This window comes from Pristis pectinata, chromosome 8 (genome assembly GCF_009764475.1).
Source record: "Pristis pectinata isolate sPriPec2 chromosome 8, sPriPec2.1.pri, whole genome shotgun sequence".
Lineage (NCBI taxonomy): Eukaryota > Metazoa > Chordata > Chondrichthyes > Rhinopristiformes > Pristidae > Pristis > Pristis pectinata.
Genome location: NC_067412.1, coordinates 50,234,705 through 50,260,877, shown reverse-complemented (window position 1 = coordinate 50,260,877; position 26,173 = coordinate 50,234,705). Strand labels below are relative to the sequence as shown.

At 42.7% G+C, this 26,173-nt stretch overlaps 1 protein-coding gene across 4 annotated transcripts in view; it reads right to left on the bottom strand.

Moving 5' to 3' along the window:
* The window catches only part of LOC127573523 (sodium- and chloride-dependent neutral and basic amino acid transporter B(0+)-like), a 75,570-nt gene extending 50,378 nt beyond the window's left edge, over nucleotides 1-25,192 (bottom strand). Inside the window, exons 1-3 of one of the 4 annotated variants that reach the window (XM_052021831.1) lie at nucleotides 25,109-25,164; nucleotides 24,755-24,908; nucleotides 8,583-8,714 (exon numbers count right to left, since the gene is read on the bottom strand). In XM_052021831.1, coding sequence (XP_051877791.1) covers nucleotides 8,583-8,688 — 106 coding nt within the window. In that variant the 5' untranslated portion in view covers nucleotides 8,689-8,714; nucleotides 24,755-24,908; nucleotides 25,109-25,164. Of the gene's footprint in view, nucleotides 1-8,582; nucleotides 8,715-24,754; nucleotides 24,909-25,108 lie in introns of those variants that run through there. The other 3 variants (XM_052021828.1, XM_052021830.1, XM_052021829.1) reach the window with 3 other exon arrangements.
* Nucleotides 25,193-26,173: the final 981 nt, after the last annotated feature.

The following is a 26,173-nucleotide window of genomic DNA, read 5'->3' as shown; positions in this document are numbered from 1 at the left end:
CGTATTTCGTTATTAGTTCATTTTTTCAATCCAGCAGAATATGAAATAATTTTACCACGGATATATGCTTTAAAAGTATCCATATTTATCTTTGTGGCGACAAGCTGATGGCCTCCTTATTTCTGTAACTGAAGCTGACAAGGAAGGTGGGATGGGAAGATGGTTTAAAGAGCTTCTGAAGTGAAGAAGAGAATCTGGGGTTATCTTGAATTCTAGTGAATACTGAGCAGCTTTATCAAAGAACAGCAAAACCCAATGGTGATTTATGTGACTCAACTACATCTGACAATGGATGGTTAAGTAAAATTTGTATTCTTTCTAAAGAAGTGAGAGTGAGCCCCAAACCAGCAGAATGACAAGGCTGAGCAAGAGAGTAATTTTAATGGAGACAGGAGGATTATAGGTGGGGGATTGATTGAGCAGATTGGTAGCCAAAGGAGTGTAATGATGAATCGAAGGCTAAAGACTGGACAATTCCAAAACTGAAAGCCAAGAGCTATATGACTGTTATTATTGTTCCATAAGTGAAGACAAAAGAAAATGAATTGGGTGGAGCAGAGAATGTCTCAGAGGATTAGAGGGATAGAGAAGTTCACAAGGAATAGGACTGCAGAGGAATTGGAAAACAAATTGGAGAAAGAGAAGAAAAACATAAAGGAAATCAAAAGCGGATAGATGTGATGGGATCAGGTCTGGAATGGCAATCATATCATCCCTATGAATGGACAAGTGCAAACTCAGCTCCACAGGTGTAGTTCCATGCATGATCGAGATTGATATGTTCTGAAATACATGGGGATAGGGAGGAGCCAACACGCAGGAAGACCTGTAAGTGCTGCAAGAGTGACACCTCTCACAGGATCACCGAGAGTGAATCAGCTAAGGTGCAGAGGAATTAGTAAGACCAGCAGCGCCGGTGGGATAGGCAGCAGTGTATTATAAAAGGAGAGACAGTTAGAGTGGGAGCGGCCATCTTAGGTGTGGCCACACTGAGAGCGGCTGTCAGATGGAAGACTGCTGTTCAGGTCAGAGTGAGGGTTTCGGTGAGTATTAGGCTCTGGTGAGGAGGGCAAGTTGTGATCAAGTAAAGTTTTATCTTCACTATGATGCTGGAGGAACTCAGCAGGCCAGGCAGCATCCGTGGAGAAAAGCAGGCAGTCAATGTTTCAGGTCAGGATCCTTCTTCAGGACCAAAGATAGGAAAAGGGAAAATCATAGCAGTGATAGGTGGACAAAAGAGGGGAGGTGGGGTGGGCACAAGGTGGTGATAGGTAGGTGCAGGTAAAAGATAGTGATAGGCTGGTGCAGGGGAGGAGGGGAGAGCAGATCCACTAGGGGTGGGTCAAAGGTAAGGTGAAAAAAAAAGAGGAAGAAAAAAGAGAGATAGGCTAGGAAAGGGAAGAAGGGAAGAAGCATGGTGGTGTAGGGGTGTTGTGGGGAAGGAGGGTGGCCATTACTTAAAGTGGGAGAATTCAATGTTCATGTCATTAGGCTGCAGGGTTCCAGGACAGTAAATGAGGTGCTGTTTCTCCAGTTTGCACTTGGAACTCTTCTGGCAGTGGAGGAAACCGAGGACTGACATATCTGTGATAGTGTGGGAGGGGGAGTTGAAGTGACTGGCAACGGGGAGATACAGATCATGGTTACGGACAGAGCGCAGGTGTTCTGTGAAACAGTCACCTAGTCTGCATTTGGTCTCGACAATGCAGAGGAGGCCACACTTGGAGATCTGAATGCAGTCGATAATATTAAGGGAGGTGCAAGTGAATCTCACCTGAAGGGACTGTTTGGGGCCCTGGAGAGGTGATGGAGGTGGTGTAGGGGCAGGTGTTGCACCTGTGGCAGGGACATTGCAAAGTTCCTGGGGTGGAAGCAGGATAGGTGGGTGGGGGGGAGGAGTGAACTAGGGAGTCACGAAGAGAGCGGTCCCTGCTAAGAGAAGAAAGGTTTGGGAAGGGGAAGATATGCCTGGTAGTGGGGCCCCATTGGAGATGGCGGAAGTGGTGGAGAATAATGGGTTAGATACATAAGCTGGTAGGATGAAATGTGAGGACAAGGGGGGTCTGGGAGGGATGGGGATGCGGGAAATGGCAGATATACGGGTGCGAGCTCTCTCAATCATAGTCGGGGGAAATCCCAGTTAGAAAAGAAGTTGGACATCTCAGATATCCTGGTGTGAAAAGCCTCATTATGGGAGCAGATACAGCAGAGGTGGAGAAATTGAGAAAAAGGAATCACATCCTTGCAAGAGACAGGGTGGGAGGAGCTGTAATCGAGGTAGCTGTGGATGTGGGTTTATAGAAGATGTCGGTGGATAAAGAATCTCCTGAGATGGAGATGGAAAGATCGAGGAAGGAGAGAGAGGTGTCAGCGATAGTCCAAGTGAATTGGAGAGCAGGGTGAAAATTTGTGGCAAAATTTATGAAACTGTCAAGTTCCACATGAGTACAAGAGGTGGCACCAATGCAGTCATCGATATAGCGGAGAAAGAGTTGAGGAATGGGGCCAGAGTAGGCTTGGAACAGAGACTGTTCAATGTAGCCAACGAAGAGGCAGGCATAGCTGGGGCCCATGCAAGTGCCCATAGCTAAGCCCTTGGTCTACTTGGATTAATGATTACTTGGATTAATCAGAGATAGCCAACATTGCTTTGTCAAGAGCAGATCTGACTGAATTTTTTGAGAAGGTATTGATGAGGACAGTGCAATAGATATGGTTTACATGGACTTCAGTAAAGCCTTTGACAAAGTCCCACATGGGAGACTTTTTCAAAAGGTTAGGGCCCATGGGATCCAGGGCAAGTTGACAAATTGAATTCAAAACCTGCTTATCAATAGGAGGCAGAGGATGATGGCAGAGGGTTGACTTTGTGACTGGATGCCTGTGACTAGTGGTGCTGGGACCCTTGCTGTTTGTAATTTATATGAACAATTTGATGTAGATTCAGGTGGCATGATCAGTAAGCTTGCAGATGGCACTACAAATTGGTGGAGTTGTTGACAGAGTGGAAGGTAGTCTTACACTCCAGGGTAATATCATTGTGAGGGTGAAATGACTGAGAAATGGCAGACAGAGTTCCTGATAAATGTGAGGTGATGCATTTCGGGAATATTAATCAGGCTAGGACATATACAATGAATGGTAATGTTTTAGGGACTATTAAGGAACAGGGGGACCTTGGTGTGTTCATTCAAAAATTTTCAACAATGGCTGTGTAGGTTGATAACATGGTTACGAAGGCATATGGGATGCTGGCTTTCATTAGTAGAGGTGTTGAATACAAGTGCAGGGAGGTTACGTAAAACATTGGTCAGACCTCAGCTGGAGTACTGCGTACATTTCTGGTCACCACACTGCAGGAAAGATGTGATCGGGATGAAGAGGGTGCAGAGGAGATTCACCGGGATGTTGCCTGGGCTGGAGCATTTTAATTATGAGGAGAGAATGGAAATGCTGGGTCTGTTCTCCCTGGAGCAGGGGATGTTAAGAAGGGACATGACTGAGGTATATTAAATTATGAGAGGTGTAGATAGGGTAGAATGCAAGAATCTTTCCCCTTATCAGATGTGAATAAAACTAATAGATTTAGAGTAAGGGATAAGAGATTTAGAGGGGATCTGCGAGGAACCTTTTTCACCCAGAATGTGGAGAGTACTTGGAACGCACTGTCTGAAAGAGTGGTGAAAGCAGAGTCGCTGACAGCATTTAAGAGGTGTCTAGATAGGCTCTTGAAACAATTCGTCATCCAAGATGACAAGCCATGCGTTGGAAGGCAGAAGTAATACGAATGGGTGCCCACTGGTTGGCATGGACACGGTGGACTAAATGACCTGTTTACAAGCTGCATGACTCTGTGACTCTTAAACTAGAGTAAAAATCAAATGTCTGATGAAGTTTAGTCCTGTGGGATCAATGAAGTACTCATGCTCAGAGATAGAAAAGGTTAGCAAGACCAGAGCGATTACTTTTTTTGTCAAATGTATTCATTTTTTGGAACATGGGCATTGCTGGCGCCTGCAACATTTGTTGCCCATCCCTGATTACCCTAGAGGAGGTGTCTTCCTGAACTGCTGTAGTTCTTCTCATCAAAGTGTTCTTATAGTGCTGTTGGAAAGGGAATTCCAGGATTTAGACCTAATGTCAATGAAGGAAAGGTGATATCTTTCCAAGTCAAGATGGCCACGCATGGAAGGGAGCATGCTAGTGGTAGTGTTCCTATTAATGTATTGCCATTCATTTTCAGTGGCAGAGGCCGCAGGTCTGGGAGGTGCTGTCAAAATAGCCAATATGAGGAATGGTGTTATTTTTATGGATGATACACACTTCAGCCTGTGGTGGAGGGAATGAATGATAAGGCTGGTGGACAGAATACTAATCAACTGGGCTACTTTGTTCTGAATGGTGGCAAGCTACTTGAGAGCTATTGGAATTGCACTCATCCAGACAAGTGGAGAGTACTTCCTTGTGCTCCTGACTGCAAAGACAAAGATTTGACACAAAAATAGAAAATGCTAGAAACATTCAGCAGGTCAGGCAGCGTTTGTGAAGACAGGAAGGGAAACAGAAACCACTGAGGGTGAACAAGGCAAAAAACACAGAAATCCTGTCAGAGAGAGGAACTTCTTCAAGGTGGTTATTTCCAGAAGAGAACTCAACAGTAGATGAAAAGTCAAAACAAAACTGCTGATGCTGGAATTCAGAAACAAAGATTTGATAAATGTAATTACTAAGAGTTAAATCAAAATAATTATTTCTAGTGCCGTATTGATATTGCTCTTGCTGATGCCAAGACTTCCACACAAAGCAGAACAAGTCAAACAACCAGAGGCATTGAAAGATGAATCCCCTGAGAATTTCTGCTGAAAATTCTTACTTATTACTAATCTGAAGGAGACTACTTGGCCCATTGGGTCTATACCATCCCCCAGCAGGGCAACCCCATTCCCTTCTCGGTACTTCCCTGTAGACTTCCAATTTATGCTCTCTCACATTGGGGATAATTTACAGTAGCCAATTAACATACCAGCAGATTTTGCAAAAGAGGGAAGAAACCAGATCACTCAGCAGTTGGCAAGGTCCATTTTTGTGCTGTACAACTCTATGTACATACACGGCCACAGAAAAAATGTGCAAACTCCACACAGACAGCACCTGGGACACATTTGAACCTGGGTCTCTGGAGCTGTGAGGCAGCAGCATTGACTGCTGCACCGTCATGTGCTGTTCTGTTGACTCAAAAGTAAGTTGCAGCATTAAAGATTAATTCCACAGGAGTCACTGCCATTCAATCAATCATCACAGGGGCACAGCACAATTCCAGACAGCATTGCTCCAATTGTTGGAGGGATAGCCAGTGAAGCAGACTGGGTTTGGCAACAGGTCTCTCAGTGACACTCTCTGTTGCCAGGGTCAATGATGTGAACAGTAAACCAGACAGGAACCAGCACTTGTGGATTTATAAGAACATAGAACATTGAACATTACAGCATAGTACAGGCCCTTTGTCCAGCGACGTTGTACCGACATCTTATCCTGCTCTAAAATTTATCTAACCCTTCCCTCCTACATAGTCCTCTATTTTTCTATCGTTCATGTGACTATCTAAATGTCTCTTAAATGTCCCCAATGTATCTGCTCCCACAACCTCTGCTGGCAGTGTGTTCCACACACCCTTCACTCTCTGTGTAAAAAACTTACCCCTGACATCCCACCTATACCTTATTCCTATCACCTTAAAATTTTCGCCCTGGGAAAAAGTCTCTGACTGTCTACTCTTATCATCTTGTACACCTCTATGAAGTCACCTCTCATCCTCCTCCACTCCAAAGAGAAAAGCCCAAACTCACACAACCTATCCAGGAAGCATCCTGTTAAATCTCCTCTATACCTTCTCTAAAGCTTCCACATCCTTCCTATAATGAGGTGAACTGATCTGAACATAATACTCCAAGTGTGGTCTAACCAGAGTTCTATAAAGCTACAACATTAACTCGCTACTCTTAAACTCAATACCCTGACTAATGAAGGCCAAGACACCATGTACCTTCTCAACAACCCTATCAAACTGCACACTACCTTGAGGGATCGATGGACGTGCACCCCAAGATCCCTCTGTTCATCCACACTGCTAAGAGTCCTATCATTAACCTTGTATTCTGCCTTCAAATTCAATCTTCCAAAGTGTATCACTTCACACTTTTCCGAGTTGAACTCCATCTGCCACTTCTCAGCCAGCTCTGCATTCTACCAATGTCCTGTTGTAATCTACAGCAACCTTCTACACTATCCACAACACCACCAACCTTCATGTCATCAGCAAACTTACTAAACCACCCTTCCACATCCTCATCCAAGTCATTTATAAAATCACAAAGAACAGGGGTCCCAGAACAGATCCCTGCTGAACACCACTTGTCACTGACCTCCAGGCAGAATATGCTGCATCTACCACCACCCTCTGTCTTCAATGGGCGAGCCAATTCTGAATCCACAAAGCTAAGTTTCCCTGGATCCTATGCCTCCTGACTTTCTGAATGAACCTTCCATGAGGAACCTTATCAAACCCCTTACTAAAATCCATGTACACCATATCCACTGCTCTACGTTCGTCAATGTGCTTTGTCACATCCTCAAAGAATTCATTCAGGCTTGTGAGGCATGACCTGCCCCTCACAAAGTCGTGCTGACTGTCCCTAATCAGCCTATGCTTCTCCAAATGCCCATAAATCCTGTCTCTAAAAATCTTCTCCAGTAATTTGCCCACCACTGAAGTAAGACTCACTGTCTGTAATTCCCAGGGTTATCCCTACTCCCTTTTTGAACAACATTTGCCACTCTCCAATCATCTGGCACTACTTCTCTGGCAAGTGAGGATGAAAAGATCATCGCCAAAGGCACAGCAATCTCTTCTCTCACTTCCCCTAAAAACCTTGGATATATCCCATCTGGCCCTGGTGGTTTATCTTTCCTAAAGTTTTTCAAAAGTTACAGCACATCCTCTTTCCTCACGTCAAAATGCCCCAGCATATCAGCCTGTTGTACACCATCCTCACAAATGTCAAGGACTCTCTCACTGGTGAATACTGAAGCAAAGTATTTATTAAGGACCTCCCCAACCTCTTCCGATTCTAGGCACATGTTTCTTCTTTTATCCCTGATCGGTCCTACCCTCACTCTAGTCACTCTCTTATTCTTCACGTACGTGTAGAACACCTTGGGGTTTTCCTTAATCCTACTCACCAAGGCCTTGTCATGTGCCCTTCTACCTCTCCGAAGTCTATTCTTAAGCTCCCTCCTGGCTACCTTGTAAGTCTCCAGAGCCCTGTCTGATCCATGCTTTCTAAACCTTAAGTAAGTATCTTTCTTCCTCTTGACAACATATTCTACATCTCATGTCAACCACGGTTCCTTCACTCTACCATCCTTACCCTGCCTCAATGGGACAAACCTATCCAGAAGCCCATGCACATATTCCTTAAACAACCTCCACATTTCCATTGTGCACTTCCCCAAGAACATCTCTTCCCAATTTATGCTCCCAAGTACCTGCCTAATAGCATCATAAGTCCCCCTCCCCCAATTAAATACATTCCATATCATCTGCTCCTATCCCTCTCCAAGGCTATGGTAAAGGTCAAGGAATTATGGTCACTTTATCCAAAATGCTCTCCCACCAAGAGATCTGAAACCTGATCAGGCTCATTGCCTTGTACCAGGTGCAGTATGGCCTCTCCTCTCGCTGGTCTGTCCACATACTGTGTCAGGAATCTTTCCTGGACACTCCTAACAAACTCTGCCCCATCTATCCACTTTACACCAAGGATGTGCCAATCAACATTAGGAAAGTTGAAATCACCCATGACAACAACCCTGTTATTTTTCCACCTTTGCAAAATCTGCCTCCCAATCTGCTCCTCAGTGTCTCTGCTGCTATTAGGAGGGTCTGTAGAATACTCCTAATGGAGTGATCATTCCCTTCTTGTTTCTGACCTCCACCCACATTGACTCAGTAGATGATCCCTCTGGGATGTCCTCACTCTCTAGAGCTGTGATACTGTCCATGACCAGCAAAGCCACTCCCCCAACTCTTTTACCTCCATCCCTGTCCCTTTTGGAACATCCAAACCCTGGAATATCCAGCAGCCGTTCCTGCCCTTGTGAGAGCCAAATCTCTGTAATGGCCACCATGTCGTAGTTCCATGTACTTAGCCATGTTCTAAGTTTATCACCCTTGTTCCTGATATTTCTCACACTTCAGCCTATCCAACTGACTGCAATTTTACCCTTTCAACTGCCTATCCTTCCTCACGGTCTTTCTACATGCTGCATCTACTTGTACACTAAATGCACCAACCTCTGACCTATCACTTACGTTGCCATCCCCCTGCCAAATTTGTTTAAACCCTCCCCAACTGCATTAGATAAGTAAGAGTTAAGGACACTGTAGGTAAAATTGAACCAGCCGTCATTCCAAAGATGAACATCTAGCTTATATAAGAAACTGTAACCAGTGTGTAATATGAACCATCTTTTATTACTTATTTGAATGACTTTTGAGCTGATGTTATTGAATAAACATTAACCTTGTAGCATTGGCACAGCTTTCCACACTGCAACAGGTCCAAGGCTGGCAAATTGCCCAAAGGATGATTCCAAGAAAAACATCGGTATCCCAGTGAGTGCCAGCATGAGTGTGTAAGGAATAAGAAACACACCTGGAAAAAATAGTAGAGGAAAAGCTAAAATAAATTGTCTGGATACTTAGGGTATTCTGATTTTGAACCATAGAACAATACAGCACAATACAGGCCCTTCAGCCCACCACGTTGTACCTACCTTTAAACCACGCCTAAGACTAACTAACTCTTCCTCCCACATATCCCCATATTTGAAATTCCTCCATATGCTTATCTAGCAATCTCTTGAACTTGACAAACGTATCAGCATCCACCACCACCCCAGGCAGTGCATTCCATACACCAACCACTCTCTGGGTGAAAAACCTTCCTCTGATATCACTCTTGAACTTCCCACCCATTACCTTAAAACCATGCCCTCTTGTATTAAACATTGGTGCCCTGGGAAAGAAGCGCTGACTGTCCACTCTATCTATTCTTCTTAATATTTAGTATACCTCTATCATGTCTCCCCTCATCCTCCTTCTCTCCAAGGAGTAAAGCCCTAGCTCCCTTAGTCTCTCCTCATAACCCATACTCTCCAAACCAGGCAGCATCCTGGTAAATCTCTTCTGCACCTTTGCCAACACTTCCACATCCTTCCTATAATGAGGCGACCAGAATTAGAAACAGTGTGGTCTAACCAGAGTTTTGTAGAGCTGCCTCATTACCTCGTGGCTCTTAAACTCAATCCTACAATTTATGAAAGCTAACATCCCATAAACTTTCTTAACTACCCTATCGACCTGTAAGGCAACTTCCAGGGATCTGTGGATATGAACCCCCAGATCCCTCTGCTCCTCCACACTCCCCAGAATCCTGCCATTAACCTTGTACTCCACCTTGGAGTTTGTCCTTCCAAAGTGTACCACCTCACACTTCTCTGGATTGAACTCCATCTGCTACTTCTCAGCCCAGCTCTGCATCCTATCGATATCCCTCTGTAAACTTCGACAGTCCTCCACACTATCCACAACACCACTGACCTTTGTGTTGTCTGCAAACTTGCTAACCCACCCTTCTACCCCTCATCCAAGTCATTGATAAATATCACGAAAAGTAGAGGTCCCAGAACTGATCCTTGTGGGACACCACTAGTCACAGCCCTCCAATCTGAATGCACTCCCTCCACCACAACCCTCTGCTTTCTACAGGCAAGCCAATTCTGAATCCACACGGCCAAGCATCCCTGGATCCCTTGCCCTCTGAACTTCTGAAGAAGCCTACCATGTGGAACCTTGTCAAACACCTTACTAAAATCCATGCAGGCCACATCTACTTCACTACCCTCATCAATCTTCCTGGTCACCTCCTCAAAGAACCCTATCAGGCTTGTGAGACAAGATCTTCCCTTGTCGTCTGTCCCTAATCAGTCCATGATTCTCTAAGTGCTCATAGATCCTATCTCTTAGAATCCTTTCTAACAGCTTGCCCACCACAAATGCAAGGCTCACTAGTCTGTAATTCCCTGGACTATCCCTACTACCTTTTTTGAATAAGGGGACAACATTTGCCACCCTCCAATCCTCCGGTACCATTCCCGTGGACAACAAGGACTCAAAAATCCTAGCCGACGGTTCAGCAATCTCCTCCCTCGCCTCGCGAAGCAGCCTGGGGAATATTCTGTCAGGCCTTGGGGATTTACCTGTCCTAATATTTTCTAACAGCTCCAACACATCCTCTATCTTGATATCTACATGCTCTAGAACAGTACCCTTACCAACACTGTCCTCAGCGTCATCAAGACCCCTCTCCTTGGTGAATATTGAAGAGAAGTATTCATTGAGAACCTCACCCACTTCCACAGCTTCCAGGCACATCTTCCCACCTTTGTCTCTATTCGGACCTACCTTTACTCTCGTCATCCTGCTCTTCATGTACGATAAAAAAGCCTTGGGATTCTTCTTAACCCTACTTGCCAAAGCCTTTTCATGTCCCCTTCTTGCTCTCCTCAGCCCCTTCTTTAGTTCCTTCCTTGCTACTCTATATTCCTCACAAGCCCTGTCTGATCCTTGCTGCTTACACCTTATGTGTGCTGCCTTCTTTTTCCTAACTAGATGTTCCACCTCTCTTGTCACCCATGGTTCCTTCACCCTGCCATTCTTTCTCTGCCTCACAGGGACAAATTTATCCCTAACATCCTGCAAGAGATCCCTGAACATCAACCACATCTCCATAGTACATTTCCCTTCAAAGAATGTCATCCCAATTTGCACTCTCAAGTTCTAGCCTTATAGCCTCGTAATTTGCCTTTCCCCAATTAAATACCTTCCTGTCCTCTCTGCTCCTATCCTTGTCCATGACAATGCTAAAGGTTATGGAGTGGTGATCACTGTCCCCCATATGCTCACCCACTGAGAGATCTGTCACCTGATCTGGTTCATGACCTAATACTAGATCTAATATGGCATTCCCTCTATTCAGGCAGTTTTGGAATGTAAGTTCAACCACTAAAAAGACTATATTGTATTAAAATGGAAAATAAACATTGCCATTGACAGAACAGTGTGACTGCAAATTGCAAGTTTGTTCAGCATCTGAATACAAAATAAAGCAGCCTCAATGGATTGTTGCATTATTTCCTTGAGTGTTTCAAACAGCACCTGCGCTAAACTACAGTCAAGTATTTTACAGGGACTTCATCGTGAAGTCGAAAATACAGTCTGTGCCCTGACTTATTTTATGTTCATTTTTTTCATTCTCAGTGACAGATGTCGCAGAGAATTGACAAAAAGATTATAGGGCTGAATAGCAACATAATTTATGGAAAACATTCATTGTACAGGAATCATACTAGTATTACCTTTTGTTTATATTTTACAAATGTTAGATTTATCCCCTTCATTGTTAAGTAGGGAAGTGTGTTACATTAAATGAGTGCTTATCAAACTTTTCGACTGAGTCTGACATTGTTATGAACCAGCAACGAAAAGAACACTCCGAGTCATGTATAAGTGTTTAAAACTACTTTATTAATAAGTACTTATGATAATAAGTAAAATAAAAGTAAAAAGTGTTAGAATGTTAGAAGTAAAAATGTTAAATCTTAAACATTAACCCCAAAAACTAAACTTGAAGTGTGTGTGTGGCAAATTCCCAAACTCCAAGTCCAGGAATAGTTTTCAAAGTTCAGTTCAGCAAGCTGTAAGGTGAAACGTGAGCAAAGGCTTCTTCAACAACCACTGTTGACTGAAGACAAAACGTAGATGTAGGGAGAAAATAGGGAGTAATTATGAAATCCAAATGTTCCACTTTGGAACCCAAATGTCACCTCAGTGTCTAGTCAGCAGTGACCACTCCACCGCATCTGCCTCACCCCGAAAGGCACTCGAATTGTGGCCATCCACACAAATACCTGTTTCCTTCTACAGGTTAACAACAAAGTGGACTCCACTGGATTATTCCAAAAATCCATACATGGATTGTAGTGACAGACACAGTTACTGTTTTTCATCCATCGATAGAGACTAGCAGGCTGGTGTCTCTCTCGCTCTTCTCTCTCTCTCTCTACCCTCTGACTGATCTGACTGACTGCTTCAAAAACGTCATTACGTCCTTTATCTTCTGTTGTTGTAACCACGCCAACACACACGCGCGCGCGCACACACACACACACACACACACACACACACACACACACACACACACACACACACACACACACACACACACACACACACACACCACTATGCTCTGTCTTAAAGGGACATTCACCAATAGTAACTTAGTCCGTAACACGATAATTAGATGGTGGTACTGTTGCAGAATCAAGTAAGATTTATAATCAAATATTTCACTTGAAAGAAAAACAATTGTGTATTGCGATACTATACTAAGTTAGTTATACTGATCACATTTGTCTGGGAAAAGAAAGGCCAATTGAGACCAATTTATTAAGTAGCATTATTGAAATGATACATGCCCAATTAGTGTGGAATTACATTTTAACTTTTCAGACAATAGTGTAGTCAAGAACTATGCAGATTGCCATTTGGGCAGAAAAGAATAATGCACCAGAAGCATGATAAGATAAAATTTCTTTATTAGTCACATGAATCTGGAAACACTGAGTGAAATGCACCTTTTACGTAGAGTATTCTGGAGGCAGCCCACAAGTGTCACCAACATAGCATGTCCACAACTTCCTAACCCTTATGTCTTTGGAATGTGGGAGGAAACCAGAGCACCCAGAGGAAACCCACACAGTCACAGGGAGAAACCCACACAGTCACACTCCTTACAGACAGAGGCCGGAATTGAACCCAGGTTGCTGGCGCTGTAATAGTGTTATGCTAACCGCTACACACTACTGTGCCTGCCCACAAGGATATCCTCCCAGGCGGGGAATCGAACCTCAGACTCCCATGTAATGGGTAGGGATACTTAAGTAGTATTTTGTCATGGACATTTTTTATTCATATGAGAATGATAGAAAATAATACACTCAGAGTTTTAATGCAGTTGAATGCCAGGACATCAAGTGGTTGGATAATGATAGCATGTTAAATGTATTTTTAACATTATTGCAAGTATTGTATCAATCAATGTTTGAATGCTCAACTCGATGCTTCAAAATACTTATTGATTTTGAAGAATATACCAAACATTTAATGATAAATAAAAATTATTCAACATTTAGTGCCAACTATCCTCATTTTTTTAAGACCATCATGTTTGCTTTGGACCTGCCCTGGAGTTAGTTTTGAGATGGACTCCATTCTCATTCCCATGAAAAATGTTTAAAAACGGCAAGCACTGGAAATCTGAAATAAACACTGAAAATGCAAGAAAAGTCAGCTGGTCAGGCAGTATCCGGGGAGAGAAAAATAGAGTTAACATTTCAAGCCAATGACCCTTCTTCAGAACTGGAAAAATGAGAAAATAGTGTTTAAGTTACAGCAAGGGGACACGGTGGAGAGAACAACAGGAAAGTCTGTGGTAGGATGGAGGCCAAGATTGTCCAGGTGAAGCAGTGCCTTTTAAAACATCTAGTTAACAGGTGAATGAGAGCAGTTTGAAGAAGGAAAAAAGCAAAATAACATACTGGAATTATGAGAGGCAGAACACAGCAGTTGCTAGGAATCTGAAACAAAAGAGAATGCTGGAAATAATTGGCAGATCAGGCAGCGTCTGTGGAGAAAGAAATAATGAGTTAGTCTTTCAGGTGGATGTCCTGAAATCAGAACTGGACAATCTGACACAAAGAAGAAAGGCTGGTTATCTGAAATTGCTGAATTCCACATAGTGTCCCATTTTCTTTGAGCGTACGTTGCCTTCACTGGAACAGCGTACGAGGCCAAAGATAGATAAACCAGAGTGGTGATGGGATGGGATGGGATGGAATGGAGAATTAAGGTGACCACGCCTTTTCTGATTTCTCCACCTTTGGCCACCGACACTGTTCCAATGAATGTTGCTGGTGAGTTTCACTTTACAGGAGCAAGAATGAGAGCAGGAAGGATTTCAAACAGCAAGTCTCATTGCTTGGCTTATTGGCTAATTGGGAAGCAGCTGGCAATACAAGGAAAGTAAGCTCAAGTGAAGCAGCCACTGTGGAGCAGCCATCGTAGGAGTGGCCCAGTGTAAGAGTAGGACTTTGAGGCTTCAGAGAGAGAAGGCTTCGGAGAGACCCAGATAAGACCAGGTAAGAATGAAGGGTCTCGACCCGAAACATTGACTGAGTCCTGATGAAGGGTCTTGACCCAAAACGTCAACTGTTTATTTCCCTCCATAGATGCTGCCTGACCTGCTGATTTCCTCCAGCATTTTGTGTATGTTCCTTTCCTATTTAAACTACTCAGGCAGAATAATTACTTAGTAGTTTGTAGTTGAGACCTAAATGAGGTTACTGACAACGTAACATAGTTTTCTACCACTTCCTAAGCTAGTCAAACTTTTCCCTCAAAGCCTTTAGTCATGGCAGGTGAACTCAGACCTACGTCATGCTCCTCCTGCACAATGTGGGAACTCAGGGAGGCTCCAGAGTCCCTGATGACCACATGAGCGGAAAGTGTGTCCAGCTGCAGCATCTGACAGAGCATGACAGCACTGGAACAGCGCATGAATTCACTTTGGAGCATCCGTGATGCTGAAAATGTTGTGGATAACACACTTAGTGAATTGGTCACACTGCAGTTTAAGGGCCTAAGGAAAGACAGGGAATGGGTGACCAACAGGCAGAGCAGTAGCAGGAAGGTAGTGCAGGAGTCCCCTGCGGTCAGATCCCTCCAAAACAGATAGACTGCTTTTGATACTGTTGAGGGAAATGACTAATCAAGGGAAGGCAGCAGTATCCAAGATTAGGGCACTGTCTCTGCTGCACAGGAGGGCAGGAAAAAGAGTGACACAGCTGTAGTGGTAGGGCATTCCATGGTAAAGGGAATAGACAGGAGCTGTGGCTGCAAACGGGACTCCAGGCTAGTGTGTTGCCTCCCGGGTGCAAGGATTAGGGATGTCTCGGAGTGGCTGCAGGGCATTCTGGAAGGGGAGGGTGAATAGCCAGTTGTTGTAGTGCATGTAGGTACCAACGACATACTAAAAAAGTGGGATGACGTATTACAAGCTGAAGTTAGGGAGCTAGGAGATAAATTAAAAAGTAAGACCTCAAAGGTAGTGACCTCAGGATTGGTACCTGTGCCATGTGCTAGTCAGTGTAGGAATAACAGCATAGTAAGGATGAATATGTGGCTTGAGCACTCCTGCAGGAGGGAGGGTTTCAGATTCCTGGGGCATTGGAACCGGTTCTGGGGGAGGAGGAACCAGTACAAACTTTAACCATCAGTTTTTATATTTTGTTCTAGTTTACTTTCATAATCTATCTTCCCCAGGACATTGATCCCGCAGGAGAGGGATCAATGTCCTAGGGGGGCATTGTTTGTTAGTGCTGCTGGTGAGGATTTAAACTAATATGGCAGGAGGGTGGGAACCCATGCAGAAAGACAGAGGGAAGCAAAGCAGAGACTAAAGCAAATGTTAGAAAAGAGAAGCGTAATAGTGGAGCACAGAAAAGCCAAATGCAAAAGACACAAAGATTACCAGATTCTAAAAGGACAATGAGTGTGAGGACATTTTATCTGAATGCTTGTAGTATTCAAAACAAGGTTAGTGACCTTGTGGCACAAATCAGTACAAAGGGGTATGATTTTGTGGCCATTATAGAAATGTAGTTGCAGGGTGTTGATGATTGGGAATTAAATATCCAAGGGTATCAGGTAATACGGAAAGATAGGCAGGAAGGTAAGGGAGGTGGGGTAGCGCTCTTAATTAAGGATGAAATCAGGGCGATGGTGAGAGACGGTATAAGATCTAAGGAGCAAAATGTTGAATCCATCTGGGAAGAGATTAGGAATAGTAAAGGGAAAAAAAATCACCTGTGGGAGTTGTCTATAGGCCACCAAACAATAACATTACAGTGGCAAAAGCAATAAACCAAGAAGTGTTTGGTGCATGTAAGAATAGAATGGCAGTTGTCATGGGCGACTTTAACTTGCACATAGATTGGGCAAATCAAGTTGGTCAAGACAGTCTTGAGAAGAACCTTCTAGAATGCATCTGTGATAGCTTTCTTGAACAGCATGTTATTACTACCTACAAGAGAACATGCTATCTTAGATCTGGCACTGTGCAATGAGACAAGTAAAATTAACAATCTTGTAATTAGGGATCCTTTTGGAAAAAGTGATCACAATATGACTGAATTTCTCATACAGATGGAAGGTGCAATAGTTCAATCTAAAACAAGTCTATTATGTCTGAACAAGGGAGACTACAACAGGCTGATGGAGGAGTTGGCTAGTATAGACTGGAAACACAAGCTCTATATTGGTGGGACAGTTGAGGAACAGTGCAAGACTTTCAAAAAGATTTTTCACAGTGCTCAACAAAAGTATTTCCTTATCCAAGTCAGGCTCTCGCCACCCCTACTGTCCTTGCATTTAAATGGAATATAAAGGAAGGCACCAAACTAAAAGCTCGTGCATATAAAGCCACCAAGAGTAGTGGAAAACTGGAAGATTAGGAAAACTTCAAAAAGCAACAAAGAACCACCAAGCAAGCAATAAGGAAAGGGAAGATAGATTATGAAAGTAAACTAGAACAAAATATAAAAACAGACGGTAAAAGTTTTTATAATTATATAAAGCAGAAAAGGGTGGCTAAAGTGAAAGTAGGCGAGAAGGGGGAATTAATATTGGGTAATGCGGAAATGGCTGAGGCTTTGAACAACTATTTTGTGTCAGTCTTCTCGGTGGAGGACATGTCTAATATGCCAAAGAGAGATGTTATGGTTGCGGTGGCAGGTGAGGACCTCGATACAATCGCTGTCACTGAAGAGGTAGTGCTGAGCAAACTAGTGGGCATAAAGGTAGACAAGTCCCCTGGTCCTAATGGAATTCATCTAGGGTACTGAATTTTGGTAGAAGTTATAGTAGAGGCATTTGTGATAATTTACCAAAATTCTCTGGATTCTGGGCAGGTCCCAATGGATTGGAAGACAGCAAATGTCACACTACTGTTTAAAAAAGGATGCAGGCAAAGTGTAGGTATCTATAGGCCAGTTAGCTTAACATCTGTAGTCAGGAAAATGCTTGAAGCTATCATTAAGGAAGAAATAGTGAGACATCTGGATAGAAGTGGTTGCATCAGACAGATACAACATGGACTCAGGAAGGGCAGGTCCTGTCTGACAAACTTACTGGAGTTTTTTGAGGATATAATGAGCACAGTGGATGGAGGGGAACAGGTGGATATTGTACACTTGGATTTCCAGAAGGCATTCGATAAGATGCTGCAGGGAAGTCTTATCCATAAGATAAGGATGCATGGAGTTGGGGTTAATGTATTAGCATGGGTAGAAAATTGGTTAACCAATAGAAGGCAGAGAGTTGGGATAAATGGGTGTCTCTTGCATTGGCAATCAGTGGTGATTGGGTGCCGCAGGGGTCGGTGCTGGGCCTGCATCTGTTCACGATATACATTAACGATTTGGAAGAGGGGACCGAGTGTAGCATATCTAAGTTTGCAGATGACACTAAATTGAGTGGAAAAGCAAATAGTGCAGAGGATGCGGAGAGTCCTCAGAGAGATATAGGTAGGTTAAGTGAGTGGGCAAGGGAGTACAATGTTGGTAAATGCGAGGTCATCCACTTTGGAAGGAAAAATCGAAGATCAGATTATTATTTAAATGGTGAAAGATTGCAGCATGCTGTTGTGCAGAGGGACTTGGGAGTGCTGGTGCATGAATCACAAAAGGTTGGTTTGCAGGTGAAACAGGTCATCAAGAAGGCAAATGAAAATGTTGGCCTTCATTGCCAGAGGGATTGAATTTAAGAGCAGGGAGGTTATGCTGCAATGGTACAGGGTACTGGTGAGGCCGTACCTGGAGTACTGCATGCAGTTCTGGTCTCCTTACTTGCAGAAAAATATACTGGCTTTGGAGACAGTGCAGAGGAGGTTCACCAGGTTGATTCCGGATATGAGGGGGTTAGCCTATGATGAGACATTGAGTCACCTGGGACTATACTCACTGGAATTCAGAAGAATGAGAGGGGATCTTATCGAAACATATAACATTATGAAAGGGATAGATAAGATAGAGGCAGGAAAATTGTTTCCACTGGTAGGTGAGACTAGAACTAGGGGACATAGCCTCAAGATTCAGGGGAGTAGATTTAGGATAGAGATAAGGAGGAATTGCTTTTCCCAGAGCATAGTGAATCTGTGGAATTCTCTGCCCAGAGAAGCAGTAGAGGCTACCTCATTAAATATATTTAAGACATAGTTAGATAGATTTTCGCATAGTAGGGGAATTAAGAGTTATGGGGAAAAGGCAGATAGATTGAGCTGAGTTCACAACCAGATCAGCCATGATCTTATGAATGGCGGAACAGGTCCATGGGCCAGATGGACAACTTCTGTTCCTATTTCTTTTGTTCTTATGTAATGTAAGTCATATTACATTCAACAATCATAGATTCCAGCCTGTCATGTAACGTTAACACGGTTTTTCTCTCTTCGCCGATGTTGACCAATCTGCTGCACTTTTCTAGGATTCTCTTTCATTTCAAATTTCCAACAATGGTTGTGTTCTGCCTCTCACTGTTCCAGAATGTTCTTTTATTCCTTTTTCTTCTGGCTAATAGTTTTTATTTGCCTTTTAAACAAATGGCTCATTGCACATTCTTGGTCACTACCCTATCACAAACTTTTATCATGTAATTAAACTAGAAGGCAATGAAACAATGAAGTCATGATGTAGAAATAGGGACAGAAGGATGCCATAGAGCTCCTTGAGCTTTCTCCACCATGCACTAAGACAATGGCTGTTCTTATCTTGGATCTCAGCCATAATTGTATTCAATTACTCTGCATCCACAACATTCTGGGTAGAGAATTCCACAAATTCACAACCCTCTGAGAGAAGAAAATCCATCTTGAATAGCTGACCCCTTATTCTGTCTCCATGGCCCCTAATTCTAGACTCTGCCCTCCAGGGGAAACATCCTCCCAGCATTTGCGATGTCAAGCCCCCTCAGATTCTTACATCTCAGTGAGATCACTTTGCATACTTCTCAACTTCAGAAAATCTAGGTTCAAACAGCTCATAGTTTGTTTTAAGACAAACTCTTCATTCCAGAATTGGCCTTGTGGACCTTTGCTGCACTGCCTCCAATATAAGTATAATTTTTTTTAAATGAGACCACAACTACACACGTGCTCCAGGTGTCATCTCACCAGCACCTGTACACTTCCAGTAAAATTTTTATACTACATACCTCTTGCAATAATGGCTGATATTCCATCAGCCTTCCTCATTACTTGCTATACCTGCATGCCAACTTTTTATGCATCATATACATAGATACCCAAATCTCTCTCAACACCAACATTCATATGTTTCACACTTAATATTTTACCTACTTTTGTAGGGAAAATGTAATGTCACATCTCCCCTCAATGTACTTCAACCACCATTGCCAGAACTCCATGCTCTCTGGAGAATGAAAGGAGCAGGACCTTGGTGAGTCTTGGAGGAGTGCTGGGATTAGACTCCAAGGAGTCTCTGAGGGGCAGGGGACCAGGCCCTGGTGAATTTCTGGGGATTGCAGCAACTGGGGACTAGCTGCAGTCCTTGAGATGTGGGTATACCCACAATGTTGTTAGGGAGACTGTGTGGCTTGGAAGGCAACTTCTAGCTGGAGGCATTCCCCTGTCCTTGTCCTTCTAGCTGGTAGCGGTCGTGGGTTTGGTAGGTGTTGTCCAAGGAGTCTTGGTGAGTTGCTGCAGTGCATCCTGTAGCTGGTACAGACTGCTGCTACTGCGCGTCAGCGGTGGAGTGAGTGAATGGTTGTGGGTGGTGAGTCTATTAAGTGCATTGCTATGTCCTGAATGGTGTTGAGTTTCTTAAGTATTGATAAAGCTGCACTCATCCAGGCAACTGGAGAATATTCCATCACACCACTGACTTGAGCCTTGAAGATAGTGAGCAGACTTTGGGGACTTAGGAGGTGAGTTACTTGTTGCAGGGTTCCTAGCCACTGACCTGCTCTTGTAGCCACATTGTGTACCTGATATCTCCAGGTCACTTTCTGATCAATGGTGATCCCCAGGATATTGATTGCAGGGGATTGAGTGATGGTAATGCCATTGAATGTTAGGGGGTGATAGATCAATTTTGTCAGTGCATGGCACTTGAGTGATGTGAATGTTACTTGCCACATATCAGCCCAAGACTGGATATTGTCCAGGTCTTGCTGCATTTGGATATGAACAGGTTCATTATCTGAGGAGAAGCGAATGCCACTGAACATTGTACGACATCCCTATTTCTTACCTTATGATTGAAGGAAGATCACTGATGAAGCAACTAAACATGGTTGGGCCTAGGACACTACCCTCAGGAAGTCCTGCAGAGATGTCCTGTGGCGGAGATGATTGACCTTCAACACCACAACCATCTTCTTTTGTGCTAGGTATGACTCTAATCAAAAATCCAATGCCAAACCATTGGATTTTCTGACTAATTGGACAGCAAAGTATAAGAGTTTTACTGTAATATGTTTCCATCAACCCTATGTGCAGTCACCTATTGTGTGACACCTTATCAAGAGTCTTTTGGAAATCCATATTTACTCCATGCATCAGCTCCCTTCATCCATTCTGCTAGTTACATCCACAAAGACCAACAATAAATTTGATTTCTCTTTCATGATGAAACCATGAGTCGGAATTCACTATCATTACCACACACGCCAATCAAGGAGTGAGGAGGTAAAACAGGGACTGTGGCCATCTGGTGATAATACATCACCATAAGATAATACATAATAGAAGATCTTTCACCCTGGTCCTAGAGTTTATTTGAGGACATGGTTAAGAAATTTGCCTGTGGAGATATTAAGTGACAACCGAAGCTCCAGATAACCTAAAAAATCTTTTGGACTTAGAACTACAGATCAAGGATCTGGAAGCATGTGCCAAGTGTCATCAGAATTCAATAATCATTAACATTTATGCCTGTGGCTCTTTTCTGAATGCAAATGGGGAACTACATCACATGGGTAAGATCCTGGACGCTATTCAGCAAGTGATGTATACTCTCTGTAGAAACTGCAGAAATTTCACAGGGCAGGAATTAGATGGGGCTGAAAATTGTGCTGCAGTTGTGATGCATTTATAATCAGTAGCAGTTTGAACAGGAGAAGACCACACATAAAATGTGGACTCCCATCTAATTTTATAGCTAGCTTACCATTAATAGGATTTTAAAGCTGAAAGCCAGGTCAGAGCAGGGCAAAGAGCAGGTGGCACAACAGTTGGATGTATTTTTTGGAGCCTTTGGGGTACAAGTTGGAGAAAAGGAGAGAGGTCCACAGCTCCCAGCCAAAAGAACCCATCCAGTCCCAAATGAAAAAAAAAGCAGTTGGAGAAGGATGGATGGGAACCCTAAAGAAATGAATACAGTGACCTTAACCACATCTGTGGTGCCACTAACACTAACAAATCTCATCTCTTGACACCCTCACTGTCTGATCCATCTAATGCATTCTCACCACGATTTTGTAATAAATACCGGCAAACACAACTCAAGCCTCAGCTCAAATGCCTCTGGAGATAATCGAGGCCTGGTACTTGTCATGTTCCTTAGATGAACGAGAAAGCTAATTTCAGCATATCTAGAAAGCATCTGTCATCTATGTTTCTGGGCTTGATCTCCACAACTTCTTCATCCTCCTGGTCAAGAGCCGCAGGGAAGGCCGGTGCTCACAAAAAAAATGTTTTTAGCTAATCAATCTTTCAGATAAGAGGGGCACAAGACCACAAAATATAGGAGCAGAATTAGACCATTCAGCCCATGGAGTCTCCTCTGCCATTCAATCATGGCTGATTTTTATTTCAACCCCACTCTCCCGCCTTCTCCCCATAACCCTTAACCCCCTTACCAATCAAGAACTTATCAATCTCTGCCTTAAATACGCCCAATGATTTGTCCTCCACCACCCTCTGTGGTAATAAATTCCACAAATTCACCACCCTGTGGCTAAAGAAGTTCATCCTCATATCAGTTTTAAAGGGACCTCCCTTTATTCTGAGGCTGTACCCTCGGATCTTAGACTCTCCTAATAATGGAAACATCCTTTCCACATTCACTCTATCTAGGCCTTTCAGTATTTGGTAGGTGTGACCAGTCTATTTGACCCTTTAAGCCCACACCACTATTCATTAAGATCATGGATGATTTTCTACCTAAACATAATTTTTCTACATTATCCCCATATCCTTTGGTTCCCTTGATATCCAGAAATCCATTGTTCTTTGTTTTGAATAAACACAATGACTGAGTCTCCTCAGCCCTCTGGACCAGTAATTCCAAAGATTTACTACTTCTACATAAATAATTTTTTCCTCTTCTCAGTCTTAAATGGCCTAACCATTACTCTGGTTTTGTGACCCTGTTTCTGGACTCTTCAGTCAGAGAAAATATCCTTCCTGCATTCATCCTCTTAAATTCTGTAAGTTTCAATGAAAAACACTATGTTGCTGGAGGAACTCAGCAGGCCAGGCAGCATCCATGGAGAAAAGCAGGCAGTTAATGTTTCAGGTCAAGACCATTCTTCAGGACTCAATGAGAAGTTTCAATGAGATGTTTTCTCATTTTTCTAAATTCAAGAGAATATGGACCTAGTCGACTCAATCTCTTCTCATATGGCAAACCTGCCATCATTATTGAGGCTTTACTGTACTCCTTCTATGGCCAGTATATCCTTTTTAGCTAAGGAGACCTGAAGTGCACACAATACTCCAAGTGCAGTGTCACCACAGCCCTGTATAACTACTATAAGATATCTGGACTCAAATTCTCTCTTTGTGGAAGACAATGGGAAGGGAGCTCTAGTGAATAAAGGGTTACTCTCTCTCTCTACTGGTAAACAGCTTAAGCTACCTGCTCATGTAAGGAGTTGCTGAGCTTGGCTGATAAGAAGTTGCTGAGCTTCAAGGACACAAGAACAGGATTGTTTTAGATTAACTGTGAAAGATGTGTCAACCTGTCTGTCTGCACAGAGCAGCCTCAGCTTGAACAATGGTAGCGTGAGCTGGTCAAGCATACCCAAATATGGGTATGCCTGTGCAGTAGGTGGACACCCACCGGAGAACAATGTATTTAAGTTTGTTAGCACCCTGTATTCCTTGAGTCAGGTCACGTGCAGGGAAGAGCAGCACTGACTGTTTGCTCCTCCATGTACCCCACTCCCACTAGCGTTAAACTAATAAAGCATTGATTGTAAGTTCTTTGGTTCTGCTGTTGTCTGATTTATTATAGGGCGCAGGTCGACTTTTACGTCATAACGGTCAACATATCATTTGCCTTTCTAATTGCTTGCTGCATCTGCATGTTGGCTTTCAGTGAATTGTGTGAAAGGACTCCACTTCCCTTTGAATATTAATATTATCTAATCCTCACCATTTAAAATAAAAGTCTTTTTTCTGTTCTGAACAGCAAACTGTCACATCTTTCCAGATTATATTGAATCTGTCATGTTCTTGCCACTTACTCAGTTTATCTCTACCACTTGTGGTGTCTCTTTACATTTTCCTCCCTTCTCACAATTCCATTTGGTTTTTTATCATTGAATGAGATGTTAAACCAAGGCCTGAGTGACTTTTCAGATACGTGTAATACACGGCATGGCACTGTTCTGAAGAAGAGCAAATGACTTATCCTTCAACCAACATCACCAAAACAGATCATCCGGTAATTATCTTACTATTCATTTGGAATGCAGTTCCAAAAATTAACTGCAACGTCTTTTACAACAGTAACAAAGCTCAAAACATGAAAGATGCTGCCTAAGTGTACATACTTTATAAATTGTCTGCATTGTGCTTTTGAGTGACTTGGGATCAAAAGCTCATTTATAAATCCAGCTAACCATGTTTTTAGCTGATGTGAACTGAATGGAATTAATCCTGCACTATACTCAACTCCTGGGGACCTAATCTTCTGAAGAGAAATGGTGAGGTTTAATTTAACATAGCACTTTGTGAGTTGGCATCAGAATAGTTATGTTGTTCTGATTTGTTTACATATCTATGTTAAAAATCTGTCCTGATGCAGAGCCTCGACATGAAACATCAACAATTTCTTCCCTCCCATAGATGCTGCTCAAGCTGCTGAGTTCCTCTAGTAGCTTTGTTTTTTTTTGCATCAGAACAGTTACACTGATCGCTGGATTGTTGCAAAAACTCATCAGCTCCACTAATGAGAGAAATGAAGCTACCCCTTCTACTCAGTCTGGCCTTTCCAAGACACCTGGCCTGCAGCATGTGTTAACAGGCGTGAATAGTAAGTTCTTCTCTGCCAATTTAGCCCACATGTTTTGAGGAAAACATTCTGAATTGCCAAAAGTTTAATATTTTAAGATTCATCATTCCATAAACCAACAAGTTCATGTTAGTATTATTTAAACACTAAATTGAATAGTATTATTTAAACACTCAATTGTCTCAAATATATTTTACTTTATCATTCAACAAACTGTTTCTGCCTTTCCCTCCCATGTACTGTTGATTGTCTACAGTACCTCCTCCATTCCTGTACGCTAGGTAAGGGAATCTCCAATCATTGCCCAGACCCACAGCGCAGCCAATCACTGAGAGCAGGTAGTCAGTCTTTGAGGACCAGTTGCCTCGCTCCAGATTCTCATCACTTTCACCCACACATTCACTGATGACAGTCTAGGGGAAAGAGAGACAACATGACTGCAAATTTAGATTTTATCAGAACTAGAACTCAAATAAATGTATGGTTTACACTGTCTTCTCTATTTAGTAGCAATAAGTGAGTAATTTCGAAATAACTTGACACCACAGACTTTCCAGTTCATAACAACCAAATCAAATCAACAGCAGCTTTCATATTTTTATAACATACTCACTGGGATGAGAGGAGATTGTGTTGAGTGATCATTCTCTGAGGATCTAACGGAAGACAGTTCTATCTTGGACATGTTTGGAATAATGAGCAGTGATGCTTCTGTTTGTGAAGTTATGACATTCCAGTTAACCAATCAGAGCTACTGCCTGACTGGTTAAATAACAAGTTAATAAACTTAGTACATTCTGGTACAAAGAAACAGAATACAAAGGTACAATGACGTTTACACATGTGATTTAAATGAGGGTAGCACTGTTTAGAAAGGCATGCATACAACCAAGCAAGAGTTCACAAGCAAATAGGAGCAGAGTAGGGGAATATGTTAAGGTTGAAATCTTTTTCTGAAAATGCATGCAGCCTTCGCAACAAGATAGATGACTTGCCAGCACAAACAAAATTAAAGGTGCATGATCTGGTAGCGATTACAGAGACATGTTTCAAAGTGTATCCATGACTGAATCTGAATATTCAGGCATATTTGAAGATACTGCAATAATCAAGGTGATGATAACCACCATATAGACTGGAGAAATCAAACTGGCAAGGCTAACTTTGAGAATAAATTCATAAAGGGTATTCAGGATGGCCGTATGTTGAGGAACAAAGCAGAGGGAAGGCTATTTCAGAAAAGATGTTTTGTAATGAAACCGGATTAATTAATGACTTAATCGAGTACCTTCCAGGAAAGAGTGATCATAGCATGGTAGACATTTAAATTCAGTTTGAGGGTGAGATATATGGTCTGAAGCTATTGTACTAAATTTACAGAAAGGCAATCATAGTGATAAGAGGATAGAGTTGTCAAGAGTGGACTAGAAAATAAACTAAAGAGTAAGACAGTAAAACAGTGATGGAAGATATTTAAAGAGATATTTCATTAACTCAGCAAAGATATACTCCAATGAAGAAGAAAGATTTCATGAGATGGATGCACCATTTGTAACTAACCAATATAGTCAAGGGTGGTACCAAACTGAAAGAAAAGACATGCAATGTTGTGAAGCCTACTGATAGGCAATAGATTGGGAATTGTTTTAGAAACCAGCAAAGGGTGACAAAAAATGTC